Genomic DNA, 15,299 nt, shown 5'->3' on the forward strand with positions numbered 1-15,299 from the left:
CCGAGCGGCTCGGCCTCGCGGGCTGCAGAGAGGGCAGGGCTCGGGGGAGCAGGGGAGAGCGGCGCGGGGGTTAATCTGAGGATGAAAGGTCAAACCCTGGAGCCAGGCGTGTGTCGGCCGCCTGGTGCCAGCTCTCCCTCCCGTTAAGGCAGTGCCTGGGCAGCCGGATCGCCGGGGATGTCGATTTGAGAGGCTTGGCCGGCTTGGGATAGCCTTGAGGGCCTTCAGCTCTTTCACGGAGGTACGAGCGAAACATCGATCAGAAGGGAAATAAATACCTTGCCGGCCTAAAACGTTGACACAACGGCTAGAAACTTTAAAGGTGACGCCGAGGAATGCTGAGTGCTGAAGGTCAGCTGAGGACACAAATCACGTTTAGAAGTGTTTCTGTGGGCTGGCTCCAAAAATCTTAAGATTTTTGCTAGTTAATTTAAATACAACATTAAGTTATCACATTGGTGTGGGGAAGGTGAACTTTGTCTCCCACTCTTTGCCAGTATCCTCGTCCTAATCAATTTAATACGTCTGCATCCTTTTTTAGTATGAAGACCTGGTTTGCTTTAGAGATATTAGACCTAACGCTCCCCACCACTACCTGGTGGTGCCGGTGGAGCACATGGGAAACTGCAAAACACTGAAGACAGAACACATACCTGTAGGTAAGGCTGTAAGTGTGTGTTTAACCTAAATGAAAACAATGTAAAGTAAATTACACCTTTGAGCACCATTTGGTTGAGAATGTAAACATGGAAATAGGTGGTATGAGTGCAGGCAGGGACTTACCTGTCCTGGGAACTTCCACATGCTGTTCTAGAATAGCACTTTTATGTGTGTGCAGTTCTAGAAAAGCATTGCACCAGTGCATGAAATCTGTTTTGTTTGCATGGACAATAGCTGCCTTTGCACTTTGTTGGAACTGCAGCTTTATTTTTAAAGAGTTTATGTGCTGCTTCATTGTGTTTTCTTAGATGAATATGCAATTTTACATTATATGAAAAGTTATAGAAGAATTTTATTGTATGTGTATTTTAAAGTACAAGCGCTACATTATATTTCAGGAAAAAGGGAGGGAGAAGAAAGAGGGAAATGGTGTTCCAATAAACTTCAATAATTCTTAAAAAAAAAAAAAAAATTGAATTTGTTGTTGATAGGCTTTCTTTTTTTTCCTCAAGAAACCATTGTTCTGGAATTTGTTTCAGAAGAAATGCCTAGCTAAGTGTGTTGAGTAACAGAAGAAGCTACAGCCATGCATACATGAATAGATTCCACCTTTGGGAAATTTACAGGTGATGCAAGAAAAGAGTTCAGCATGTGTTATATGTCTTGCATCACTGTGTTTCTCTTCTAAACATAGGGTAGTTTTTTCCAGAAACAATTATATATGCGTTTAGTTTCAAGACAGTTCCTTAGCCTTGAGTTTTTGTATTAGGGTTGCTTCTTTTCTCAGTGATACAGCAATGAAACTTGTCCTGGTAATAAGTAGGACTCACAGTTTTAGTTTATTTTGATTTAAATTTGTGTACCATCTCTGAAACTTCCTAACTTAGGCCAGGCTGCACAGGACCTGGAGATAAAGCCCTGTAGCTGTGTAGAGATACAACATTGAAATTACTGTAAATGTCATCATTCTGACCAGTCAGTATATGTTGGGGTTTTTTTAAGGATGTGGTGATATCACAGCTTTGGCCAGAGTTCTTGGAATAATACCACACTTCAAAGCATCATTAGTGTGGAATAGTGTGGAATTGGTAGCAGTGGTAATTTCCATGTTGATTATTGCACAACACTTTCTTGACAATCTTTGATTTTGACTAGTTAACTGTATTTATATTTTGAAAAACCCACGTTTGTGATCTCAGTGTAATTACTTTATTGGAGTTAACATTCTGAAGAATATCTTTTGTATTACTTGATGACATATGATGTGTAGAATATTCCTTAAATGTTAAATGAAATCTATTTGGTTTTAATAGTGAAGAGAATGATGGAAGTTGGAAAAGCTGTTCTCCAGAAAAATAATTTTAGTGACTTGAGTAATGTAAGGTATGTAACAGAAACCTTCTGTGTTTACTGAATATGTTTTTTACTTTTCAGAATGCTATTTTAGAGATGGTGGCAACAACTACAGCATGATTTATTGAAGAAAATGGGTCTGCATTTGCTTATCCCATAACTTTTGAAGTAGAATATGCTGGCATTGAATATAAATTCTTTTTTTCTGATTAATTTCCAACGCAGATTGTGTTCCAGCTCTTGAATTTATTTCTTGGCCACATATTGGGGTAGGGAGGGCACTTCAAACAACTTCTCTAAAAGGCTTTTCTTTAATTATTTGATGGAAATATGCTCTAAATCCTAGATTCCAGAAGAGAGATAAACTTTGTCCTATTTAAGCAGGGCACTGCATTGTGTTTCAGTCATAGCTGCATTCAGCTGATTTCAGTGCTGCACCCTTTAGTTTAAGCAAGTGCCATTGATAGCTGAAGTAAATTGTAACACCATTTAAATAGTGTAGAGTACAGGGAGCTGGGCCTTCATGATTAAAATACATAGAAACTACATTCATCTAGTGACACTTGGCTTTCCAGCTGAAAACTAGATACACTACATGTAAGATACATTTTATTTTTTAAACCCTCCTTTTTAATAAAATGTGTCTTAAATACAGAGATGTGAAGGAGGCTCCCTGAACCTCTGATGTTGAAAAGGTTCCCTGAGAGCATAATGAAAGGAAAGAGCGTATTTTTGTTCCTGCCTTTATGTACAAGGAAAATGCAATGAGTTGTTAATTCAGTTGATCATGTTAAGTAACTTGTGATGTTCCACTTCCTCCTGAATTAACGTCACCAGTAATTTTCACTTGTTTTCCTTTTCTGAAGAATGGGTTTTCACTGGCCTCCGTTCTGCTCGATATCACACTTGCATCTTCACGTCCTGGCCCCAGCCAGTCAGCTAGGATTCTTATCCAGACTTATCTACAGAATCAATTCCTACTGGTTTATCACGGTAAGTGTAATGCAGATGAGTTTTTTGGTAGGTTTTTAATTGCAAGCTGAAAGTGTGCTGTCTTTCTAATGTTTTAACTATGTCCAAAAATTCTTTGAACAATTATTTTTGTCATTACTGGAATTATTAATCATGTATATTTTGCATTAACTGAGAAAATATAATGGTAAAAGCCTAAATTTTTATGCTTATTAAAGGGATTGGAGTGCCATTAACATAAGCAGCAAACAATACAGCAGTTCTGGATCTAACGTGTAGCTTAGGTTAATGTGATGTGTTTCTGAGGACACTTTGTAAGGATTTGTCCTTTAATTTAAAAGGATATATTCAAATGTGATGGACTGTATTGTACATACCCTGGTTCATCCAATTTGAGTAGAAGACATGTCCACCTGATGATTGTATCATTTCACATGTTCTTTCCCATTGTGTCATCTTTAGACTAAAACAAACATCTGCTTTACAAAAACGTTGTTTGTACTGATTTATGTCAGTAGAGATAAGCAATCAGACTGACCTGGCACTGACTAAGTCACTCTCTGAAAATCCCTCGAGGACTAAAGCTTACTCTCACTGCATTGATGCAGCAAAGAGCTTATCCTCGCAATGTAGCCACAGCATCCCGGTGTCCTTGTGCAGCCCCCAAACAAAGATGCAGAAAAAGGTCTGTCTCATCTAAAGAATGTAGATAGCCTCTTACTCAAACAGAAAAAACTCGGCTCCTTCACAGTGGTGCCTTGCTGGAGATCTCGCATAGCTTGAAAAAAGCAGATGTGTCTCTGCTGTATTGCAGAGCTTCCACAGATACTTGGCCTTCATATAAGTATAGCTGTGTAGTTTTACTGCTTGCTATCTTGGATTAGCTCAGGGAGATCTGTACCAAGTTTGGTTATCCAATAGGAATGCACTTCAAAAGGTATTTTGCCCTGTTGTCGAGTTGGAAATTGTTCTTGAACTCAAGAACAATAGGTTTGTTTAGTTTTTAAATTACTTAAAACTTGTTTAAGAATATAAACCAAGGTTCTGGTAATTTTGTTTTCAGCTGCTCCATGCCTTCTTTATTTGCAAATAAACTGCAAACGATACTTAACTCCTGTTAAGTTGTTCTGACCCTGAAGTAGCTGATTGCATTTTTACCATGTGTGTTTAACACCTGCCAAACTTAAGCTTTTCACCGTTTAACGTGGTTCTTTTGGAGATCTTAATAAAACCTCAAGCACCAGTTCAAATTAAAAGATTGTTGTGGGACTGGGGAAAAAAAAGCTGAGAGTAAACCAGTTTGTTTCAGAATTGCCCATGTTAGTCTCCATGTGCCCAGTTTGGCCTGCTAGAACAGCACTGGCAGGCTGCCTTCTGCCCCCAGTGAGCCCCTCTGAGGGGTCTGTGATCTGGTGCTATTACACATACAAAGTACAGCTGTCCCAGTTACGTCCTAGATGTAGCTAGATAAGTAGCCATATGATGAGAAAAGTATGTGTGAGCATAGTGATGTAGCTGAAGAAGGGATGTATATCTCGTGACGAGAACCCGACGTGTGAATGCGCTCCCCAAATGTCTGCTGTGCAGCTGGTTTGCTGTTGAGAGGCTCCATTCTGGAGCAACTCCCAAAGAGTTCCAGGTCTCAACAGCTTTGTTCTTCTGAGCACTGCTGCATTCTGAGGTCTGTAAAACCACACTGCTTTATCTGCTATTTATTTGCTCAGACATCCTCTGACTTTTGTAGGTTCTGTTTCCTTTTCTGATCACCTAATGGGAATTTGATGGAAATGGTGAAAAGGAGTCTGCTGCTTGAAGCAATCATTGTATTCTGCTTCTGTTCTATGCTTTGTCTGTAAAAATGGAAAGCAAATGCTCTGTCAGTGTCACTATTTTTAAAATGGAATTTTCAGTAAACTGAAGGTCCACAGTGAAGTTAGTGCATTGCTTTTTCTCTTTCATAGGCTGAACAACTGATTGAGCGACTGCAAACTGAAAATGCTGCCAGCTGAAAGCCCTCTTAGCCTTGTGTCACAAGCTGGTTTGTTCCTTGAACTCTGATTTAAGGTTGTACAGTTCAATGTTGCCAGTAATATACCAGGATAAAAAAAGCTTTAGTTCCTTATGAGGAAATGCACACAGAATCTGTAGCTGCCAACCTAATTCTCCCATTTGGATACTTAAGTCTGTATGTTTCTCTGACAATAAGGTGAGGTGTTTTAATTATAATTTAGTTAATTTAGTATTTTTGTGTGTGCGTGTGTGTGTGTGTATATATATATATACACACATAACACATACGCACGCATACGTACACATGCAGAGAACTTTTCCTAGTAAAAGGCGGGGTATAGCAGCAGAATGTATTGCAGCTAAGGCAACAAGTTAATACTAACAACATGATGTGGTACCAAAGGGAGTATTTGCTGCAGAATCAAGCTTTTATTTCAAAGATATATTGTTCTGGCATTGCAAGTAACATTTAAAACATTTAAATTTCCATCTGTATTTGTATGACATGTTACTTAAGCCTAGTTATTATTAGGTACGTTGATGAAAGTACACTACTAGCTGTCTGGTGTTAAGCTGCTTTAATATACTGCCTGTCTTATTTGCATGACTGTGACATAGTAAATGTTAATACAATAGGTGCCCAAGATGTGATAATGCTGTATAACACAGAATGTAGTTTAAATGTGTAAGTGTCTGTATGTTGGATTTAAAGATTGTTTCCCTCTTATGTGCCCAATATTTTAAATTATTGTATGTTTACAAAAAATAAGAGTTCTGAGGAATTGATTTAATATACTGTGCTTCTGCATGATGGTAGAAAAAAATCTAAATTTTTAGATGGTTCTAATATTGTTCTCACTGCAAGACTTTTGAAGATCATTAATGCCTTGGCTGAATTTGATTTCTAAGCAGAGTCAGCGAAACAGGTCTTTGGTGCAGTGAGTATGTGGCAGGCTTGCGTAATACCAATCTGATTTGAATTTGGGATAGCAGGGATTTGGCCCAAAATTGGAATGTCGTGTTGCTTAAGGAACCTGCTGAATGTTTGCCTTTGCTGTACGACCTTAACCAGTAATGCTAACGCTCTCTTTCTCAATACCATATTAAGGCACACTGGTTGAAAAGTTAAAACTTCAGAAAACATGGAGTGGATTTGCTTTGTTCTCAGAGTCTAGCTCCTGGTGCCTAACAAACAAGTGTCCTTGGCTGATGCATTTAGATGCAGCTGAGGTGATGATGGTCTGTTGCACCTGCAAGCTTTCCTAAATGTAATCTTTTCGGTGTTTCCCACTGATCCAGTGCCTGTTGTCTTAGTGGTGCAGTGTATTCTAATATTCTTACAGTAAACTATATGTAATACTTCAGAAGGTTCACACCCTTCAGAAGAACATTTTCTGCCCAGAAGAGTTTACACCTCTCTTTTCTTTAACACCTTGTTTCTAGTATCTTGTTATTCTTATTAGTGGGCACTCACATGTCATTTGCAGCCCTTTAGGGTTTTAATTTGTAACAGTAGGTAGGAGGAGTGTGAATTAAAGCCACCGAACTTTACTTCTGTGCAATAGATGTCTCCTAACTTTGAAATACCTGAACATTAAGATCTTTCCAGAGTTAATACTGTCTATGTGTTCTGATTTGTAGTTAATTTATGTAACTGTACTTAACTGTGACATGTAATTTTAAAGTACCAATATGAACTGTTGCTAAAAAGGATTAATAAACAGAATAAATGCTAATTTTGGAATGATCTTCCAGCGCAATGGAATAGTTCTTGGGGGGGTGGTGTGGGGTGGTGTAACCCTGGATAGCCCTTTGCTTGCTCTTCACCCTCGATGTCAGAGGGATGGGAGAGCAAATAGGAGTAGGAGAAATGAGAAATCTCATGGCTCGAGATAAAGACAGTTTAATAAATGAAGGAAAGAGGAAAAAAAAAAAAACAAAACAAGGTGCAAAGTTTATCACTCATGGCTTCTCCCCAGCAGGCCAGTAGCAACAGCTGCCCCCCCTTCCCCAAACCAAACAAAACCCTCTCCTCAGCTTTTATTGCAGATCTTGACATTCTGTGGCATGGAATAACCCTGCTAGTCTCTTGGTGCCAGGTGTGCAGGTTGTGCCCCCTCCCAGCTTTTTGCCCACTGGAGGGGCAGAGCAGGAAAAAGAGGTGGCCTTGATGCTGTGCAAGCACTCACTGCTCAGCAGTGACCAGAACACTGGTGTGTTATTAATGCTGTTTCAGTCACAAATGCAAAATGTGGCACCATAGGGGCTGCTCTGAAGGAATTTTATCTCTGTCCGAGCCAGACTCAGTAAGTTGTCAAATGTACACAGAAGCACAAAGGTCAGCTTTGTATCTTACATTTGAGAAGGGTCACATGAATGACAGTGAAACTGGAAAGGTAAAAATCAGGGTATAGCTAACTCCCAAGCTTTTGCTGATGAGCACAATGGGGAATTCAACTTGACAGCAGCAGACAGGCCTCAAACCATCTCAAACCACAAAGCATTAAACAGAACCGTATAATTACTGAGATGAATGCTCAGTAACTCATTAGTGTTTTTCAGCACAGAACTGTGTTCCATTTTCCTTTTGTATTTACAAGCATTCTTGGACTCTTCAGATAATTTTTTTAATTAGGCTAAGAAATATTTTCTGAAAAGCCTATCCTAATGCTTTGAATACATTTCAGAATTACTGGCTAGCCCCTGGAAGAGGCAGTGGGCAGACCCCATTAACTATGTCACCCTCTTCTACAGTAGCATTACAGCATCATTTCAAAATTTCCAAAATCACCTGTAGAACCTTCCACTGAGCAAAGATCAATAAAATACTCTTGGAGGGTGAACTCAGGAGCTCTTTCTCTCCAAGAGCCTGGAGAAGCAAAGGAAAGTTGCTTAGCCACTGCCCCTGGCTCTGTGGTTCTTTGATCCAGTATTAGCAGTCCTGAGAAAAGCTGCTTTTTTGACTACATGTTTAAGAATGACAAAGCTTTATTTGTACTCTTTTGTTCAATTGTTTTACATAAACTCCCAACCTAATGTGAACCCAGAGCATAATGCTTTTATGCTGAAGTACTAACTGCCCTCTCTGGAGGGACGGAACACATATACATACAATGGTGTTAAATGGACAATGAGAAAAAGTTTAGTCTTTTGACTAAGGACAGCATTTTCAATGTGATTAAACTGGTAATAGCGCCCCAAGCTATTCTGAAGTCTTCTTAATTGTGAGTTGCAAATAAAAGCACAAAAATGGGAGAAAAACAGTGAAAACTCCATTTGAAATCTGAAAAACTTGGAAACAATAAAATGCTGTGTTAAACCTTGCTTGTTATTTTAAACTGACGTGCAACATTTATTGAAGTGCTGAAAGTGCTTTCAGTGTTTGATGAGACAAAACACAGATAGTCCCTGTACAGTGTACAGTCCAAAAGAGATGCAGAATTCACAGGCTTCAAGTGGAAGAAGAGGAAAGACCACCGAGGGGGCTTGCCTCAAAGAAGTGAAATTTAGGAACGATTTGAAGAGCTGCAACTTAGCCAGGCAATAACACCTTTTAGAAGGTCAGTTTACTTACTATTCCAATACTATTCCATTACTCTAATGCTAAAAAACCCTCACATGCTACAATTTTTGTAAAAGTAATTTAATAAATTCTATTCCATTCACTCTAATGGGAGCCTGCTGAAAAAAAAGTTGCCTGTTGGAAAGTTTAAATTCCTGTTTCATCTGTAGAAGCTAATCTATTCTCCACGTCACAAATGAGGAAGAAGAATTTTGTAAAACTTGTAAACTAGTAGCTAAACTGAATCACGTGTGTTAGATATGACACATTTGTGACTATACAGGCTTCAGAAGTAATTTTTTTATTCTGGAGTGTACCAGTGGACAAGCTGACCAGTTGTATTCTCTATCTTTTAGACCTGTTTTGAAATACTGGCTATTGCTGCAAGCAGGAGATTGGATTTGTCAATCTGCATGCTGATCCAGTTTGGCAAGCTTGGTGTTTATAGCCACTGCATGGGCCCATAGATTTCAGTCACTCTTTAGGAGGATGCTCATCTAAAGCTGGCAGGTGGGAAACTTTGTTTAATTATTTAAAAAAATTATCTCTAAATAATATTTTTTATAATAATTCTTGGTTTTATTCAAAACATCATAGTAGGGCAAGCTTTTTTTAGTTGCTTACCTAATGGTAAGACTGTTTCATTAGGGCTTACTCTGCTTCTGTCTGTTTTGATCAGAGGTGTGCATAAAGCTCTTGTAGGAGTGCTCAAGTGATATTTAAACCAAGCAGCAGCAGGAGAGAGTGCAGCAGAGGCCATGTAACATCTAACACTAACTACTTACGTGGCAGTGGAAGCCTGGATCCCTGACATTTAATTATTTGAGCCAACCTTAATTAAGAACTAGTTAGTTTACATGAGCTGGACTTGGATCTCGGCATGCTCAGGCTACACACTGCCCCAACTGTGTGTCTTTATTATTTGTACAGTGTACATTGTACAAAAGTAATGTATTTTTTTTTTTTTATACTACCATCCTGTTAACCAGCTGGCAACACTTGAACAGCCTGATACTGCTTCCTGCAAGCTATGAACTAATGCTACAGCAGAACTGACTGGATTTCAAAATTACTGGAATTAAACAAACTGCATTCCATAGCTGTATTATAAAAAGCTTGATTCTCTTCAAAATCAAAATGTATGTACAGGCTTTATCCAATGGGAGCTGAAATCCACTGAGGTGTCTGTGTTCATACCACTTTGGCAAGAAATGCTTTTCCAAAACACAAAGCATTTTAAATGTGTTAAGATCACAAATTATATATCTTTCTCCAGCTGCAAGACAGATTTGTTTAGGAAGGAGAAGTGGGTCTGAAAGCTAAGGGAACACACAGAAGCGGTGCTTGGTGCAGCACCTACTCCCCAGTTTCCAATGTGGTGTAATTATGTGATTAAAACTAACCCTTTATTTCCCTGTCCATTCTCTACCCACATCTGACTCCCCTGTCCCCCAGCATATTAATTTCTTCCCTTTTCTTTCTATTATTTTTACTGTCTTTTCACTAGGAAAAGTAGGCAGAGGGGTAACTAAATCCATATTTTTATTTGCTCAGTCAAAATGCTTATTTTGATGCAAATCCCTATTGGATGAAAATGTCAAAACAGAAAAACCCCACATTATTTTAGGCTTTTTGCAAAAAAACATTCTTTCCTATAAATAGCATAAAATATCACTTTTATCAAGTTCATAAACTATATTAAATTTCAATATCCTTTTGAGGCAAGAGAATATCTTACTTTAAAGACTCATCAAGTAGTGTAGTTAGCAGCACAGAAAAGCTTTTATTTGGTAAAAAATAGAATTTTATATTTGTAATTATACGGTTTTCCTGGTGGGGACTATTTTAAATAAAGCTCCTGATTATTTTTAATAGCATTATTACAACTATTGTATATAAAATATCCTTTTTTTTTTTTTTTTTAAAGTTCCCCCAGGAGAACCATTGTTATCAGTCACATTTCAGTCTCAATTTTAACTAGCTGATCATTCTTTCTCCCAGTTTGGAGAACTCACAAGTGTGCTCTGAAAGCACAGCTCTGCCTCAGATAAACAAGTTAAGGGACTGCACTGCTACACTTTTATTTATGCATTTGGCACTACAGGATCTCTATTCTCCTCCTGTTGTAAACAACATTGCTGCATTTTGGTGAAAGAAGAGAGCAAGCCTTGGTTTTTTGCTTCCTCACAAATACACAGTGCCTCAATAGTTGTCTTTCACATTTTTAAGTTGTGGCACCCTACTTTCTATATTAGCTGAATTCACCAAGAAGGCTGCAGAGCATTGTGATCTTCTAGGGTATGACACAGCATTAGAAGAACAGAAGAGGTAAAAATAGTGTGAGGCAAAGAGACACACAAGGTCTGGAGAAGGTATGATGGTCAGAACAGACTATTAAATACCAGCACTAGTGCAGCTCTAAAATACATGCAAGATGCAACTGATTTAGGAACCATCAAATATCCTTGATGTGGTATTTCTGTAAATTTGGTAATTTTCATATACTTCATGAAAGTAAATTCCATATGTCAAAATAACCTAAACTTTTGTTATATATCAGGCTGTTTCTTTGAACAAGTATATGAATTCTGCTAACAGTTTTCAATTCCATGTTTTACACATCAAAACCACACACACAGTGAGTATTTCACAACCTGCAAGAATCAGTTGTATGGTAGCAAATTAGTAATTTATACTTTCAGTAACCTAAAGCAGTAAGCCAGCAGAGATATTTTAAGAACTGTGGTATACTTGGTAGTGTATGATAACAATGAAAGGACAATCCAATGACAGCACAATGAATTAGTTCATTATTTGTGATTTCTGTCCAAATCTCTACCATTTTTACAAAAATAGCTTTTATCCTTCCCACCCATTTTCACACCTGTTCATGTCCCAGTAAGTAATGGAGTTGCAATTCTGTAATAAAAACCTCTTTCAAGATGGTATCTGGATACATTTTTCCAAATGGAGCCATGCAACAGAATTCACTAGATGACAAAGCATTATTCTAGTAAAGTGATGATCACATCATCATCCTTTCCTTGCCAAAGCATTTCACCTTCAAAATGAACTAGACCATGTTTTCTGGCTCTTAACAAGATTCCCACTACTTTATTGGAAATAGTCACGTATGTTTCAAACAGCTGCCCAAATGTCACACTCACATGTCCATCTTCTCCCACCTCTCCAGTGCTTCTAATGATCAAGCACAGCTCTTCTACTTCCTTACCCACGTGTGAGTGAGCATCCTTCCCTCTCTGCTCTGTCTGAGACCCTTCAGGGGGTCTCCCATAGGTGGGATCTCCTCTGTGAGTATGCACAGGTTTAGATGCAAGCCTGTCATTGTTGCTGAATGGGTTCTTTCTCTGATACTCAATGTGGTCCTCTGCCCAGGTCTGCCAACTTTTCCTCAAGTCACCCACCGCACTGGTAGCTTTAGCAGTCTGCCCTTTATCTTCTTCCATTTCTTGAAAATGTTTTACAGCATTTGAGCAGGAAATAAATCAATGACTGGTTGTAACTGTGGTTCCTAGGTGCACTGTCAGCTGTGAACGAAAAACAATAAATCAGCCCGATACAATTTTTGGAGGAGTTTTGCCTGAGTGAGAGGCAAGGCTGCTGAAAAAGCCATTATATATCTGAAGATTTTTAAGTCCGCCCATAATTCTACAGCAATGAGTAAAGTAAAGGTGATTCAGCTGAAATTTGGAAGTAATTTTGTAAGACAGGGCAGTAAATTATGCTTACCAGGTTACATGGTGAACCACTGGTCCCGCAGTTACTGTACATAGCCTGCAGCCTCCGTGAAACACACCCGTAGTGCAGTAATTACTCTTCATGCAGTGATGCCTTTTAAACAACTTTATCCTTACAGCCAGCAGCCCTGCAGACTTCCCCAAAAATCTGATGCAGCGCTGGCTGACCTGTTCAGCACAGGCTTACTGACAGACCAGAGAGCAAACCATTCCCCAAGATGCAACAACCCCTACACAGGGGTGGGCAGCCTTTCTCCTGCCTGCACACTGATTAAAGGTGGACAAACCCACGCTGTGCCGACCAGATTCCCACCGACTGTGGAAGTTACTATGCACAGAAATCATTATCTGCAGCTGAAACGCCGATATGTGGTGGGAGCAGGGGGATCTTCCTCATCAGGCACTGAAAAGAGAAGTAGAAATCCAGTTAGCAAGCGTGGCACTGTCCGCAATGCCCTATTCAGTGACGAAGACAAAACCAGAGTAGATAGTTCACCCTTAAAAGGCTGTGCTGCACAGAGCCATGTCTGCCTGCTAAAACCTACAGGCAGGCTGCAAGCAAGGGAGCTTGCACTCCAGAGGTGAAACTGCCCAGCCTCTCTAGGCACGAAGGCTGCCTGCCAGCTATGAAATGACATGTACTGAGATTACGTATTGACTCTCTGTGCGGTGTGTAATTATTTTGATGAATTAGGGACAGACTTTTAGATACCTACAGAGATCCAGCTGTGTTATAACCATGTCTTTGCTGGATCGTATCCTTCACCTGTTGAAATACATGAACTAGAGTTCCCATATAGCACATTAGTAGAGCTGATACTTTTCTTACAGACACTTTGAGATAAACCAGAGGATTAGTGCTGCCTTTTCTACGGGAAAACAGGCAGAAATGCAAATTCTGAACAATTTAATGCCTGAATTATAGATTAGGTATTTCTATATTTTAAAAGCAGTTGGTTATTTTTTAAAGTAAGATTTCATGAGTGTTTGCCCATATACACACATCGATGTTGTTGCATGTGAACACCATGAGCAGTGACAGAGCTCCCTCGATACCCCAGCAGAACGTGCAAGTCACAGTCAAAAGCCACTTGTGTTGCCTTTGGTCTAGAAGAGTGTACGGGGTGAGCAGAATATGGCAACACAATGCCTGTGAAAGAGAGCTGAGAGAGGTAAGCAGCAGCACACACTAAATGGCTTCTCAGTCATAGTCTCTCACTTTTAAATTGAAACTCATGATTGTCATATGATCCTGTTGTATTTTTTGTGAGAGAAGGGTGTTTAATTGTGGCTTCCTAGGTAAATTTCAATTTGAGTAATTACATTTTGTGTACTTAAAATTCCCCTGAAGGCTAAAAAGGATAATTGTTCTTCCTTTCCCTCCCTAAAATAGTTATGTCATGTTGTCAGTGTAGGATGACTCCCCAAATCCACGTTAACAAACTGCTTGATTCTCCTCAGTGGCAGTATATTTACAAACACAGCATCTGAAAAGCACTTTGTTTTGATGTCAGGATCAAATACTCTGTAAATCTTACTTATTAATATACATACACTTTCAAACTATGCTGAGCAGCATAGAGAGACTGCCAGTGATTTTGCATGGATCCTCAAATCAAAAGCAGGAAAAAACAGGGCTTTAGATAAATTCTTATGCAGAAAACTGTATCACTGAGAAATTGAGGTATTCACCTTCTGAGAACAGACAGCAGTGCTCTGCAGATGAAGTAGTGCAGATAAAGTAAGCAAAAGCCAGTCTCAAAGAGATTAAGCTTAAACAATAATACCCATAACCCCTCCCAAGGTGTTTCTAAAATGGAAGCTATACAGCTAAGAAATTTAAAGTGAGACAGATTGGAAAAATAAAAGCAGACTTCTTCCACTAAATCTCTTTCAGCAGTTCCAAGATTTTGTAAGCAATCTCAGGCTCGTGGAGTTTGTCAGCAGTTCAGCAGTGTGTTTATTTGCTAGGTCTCAGAACTCAACTGCTGAGGTGAACAAGACTGATCCACATCCTCTATTCTTTGACTTCTAGGAAAGTTCACGTTTAGCTGCTAGTTACATTTAGATTTTTTTCTTGTCAGGGCTAAAGCTCCATAGCAAATCTCAGTTTTGATTACCACAAGAAGAGATAACTAGAGAAGCTGCAGGATGAGATTATGGAGATGCATAAAGAATGTGGCCTGTGCAGTGCTCACAGGTCACGAGCAAAATCTTAAGTCATCTAGAAAAAAAGCTGCCCCAAAATCAGCACAGAAAATACAAAACATGAGTTCAGTGCTGAGCTGGTCTGGTCCTACCAAAAGGCTTACTGAAATCTGGATAAACTGAACCTTTCAGCTCAACATAACAGGGAGACCAGTCAGAATGGAATTATAGTTATCTAGATGTTAAAATTAAGACAGAATATAAGCTGCAATACAAAACCCGCCTTTTTTTCCCCTGTCGGATAGTCACATCTCTCCCCTTTCCTGAGAATCAGCTTCTCACCTCTGCCTGCTCCCACACCCGTGTCGCTGTGCTGACCTCCTTCCCGCGGAAAAACAAACATGACTCCATTGGCGTCTGTTAATTCTTAATGTTATTTGAGGACCTGCTTCACCGATGCCAGGAGGGCAGGTTATTGCTGGGGAAAGAGAGCTCACAGCTGCGCAGCCAGAAGGCCAAGGCCCAGACCAGCCGCCTGCCCCCCGCCCAGCGTCCCCCTCAACTTTCCCTGGCGCACCCCGACCAGCAAAACGCGCGTATTTACTTATCGATACATTATATACTACTATGCTGACACATGGCACGCACTATAACGCGGACAAAGTAGGAGAAGGATGAGATGAAATAAACGCTAATTAACGACGGGTGCGAGCAGCACTTTGCCGCCGCGCAGCCCTCAGCCAGCAGGGCCCCAGGGAGAGGGGGGCACCGCGCTCGGGGTCTGCCACACACCCCTTACCGGTGGCCGCGCTCGGGCCGGTAACGGCGCCTCCCCG

General features: G+C 39.8%; 1 protein-coding gene and 2 long non-coding RNA genes across 5 annotated transcripts in view; 2 read left to right on the forward strand and 1 right to left on the reverse strand.

Moving 5' to 3' along the window:
- HINT3 (histidine triad nucleotide binding protein 3) overlaps positions 1-9,935 on the forward strand; it is an 11,011-nt gene extending 1,076 nt beyond the window's left edge. Inside the window, exons 2-5 of the mRNA XM_026844530.1 lie at positions 542-659; positions 1,974-2,043; positions 2,880-3,006; positions 4,947-9,935. Coding sequence (XP_026700331.1) covers positions 542-659; positions 1,974-2,043; positions 2,880-3,006; positions 4,947-4,994 — 363 coding nt within the window. The 3' untranslated portion in view covers positions 4,995-9,935. The remainder of the gene's footprint in view (positions 1-541; positions 660-1,973; positions 2,044-2,879; positions 3,007-4,946) is intronic.
- Positions 9,936-10,654: 719 nt separating this feature from the next.
- LOC113478810 overlaps positions 10,655-15,299 on the forward strand; it is a 6,147-nt gene continuing 1,502 nt past the window's right edge. The window contains exons 1-2 of the long non-coding RNA XR_003398142.1: positions 10,655-10,765; positions 14,044-14,045. This is a non-coding gene — a long non-coding RNA (uncharacterized LOC113478810). The remainder of the gene's footprint in view (positions 10,766-14,043; positions 14,046-15,299) is intronic.
- On the reverse strand, positions 10,759-15,299 carry LOC113478809. Of its 3 annotated transcripts, none has more exons than XR_003398140.1 (3): positions 15,263-15,299; positions 12,308-12,718; positions 10,759-12,105 (listed from the first exon to the last, which is right to left on the reverse strand). It is a non-coding gene; the product is annotated as an uncharacterized LOC113478809 (long non-coding RNA). The 3 variants fall into 3 exon arrangements; XR_003398141.1 differs by lacking the exon at positions 15,263-15,299 and adding an exon at positions 14,806-15,014; XR_003398139.1 differs by lacking the exon at positions 15,263-15,299 and adding an exon at positions 12,812-13,958.

Source organism: Athene cunicularia (assembly GCF_003259725.1).
Source record: "Athene cunicularia isolate RWA chromosome 3 unlocalized genomic scaffold, athCun1 chr3_part1, whole genome shotgun sequence".
Taxonomy (NCBI): Eukaryota; Metazoa; Chordata; class Aves; order Strigiformes; family Strigidae; genus Athene; species Athene cunicularia.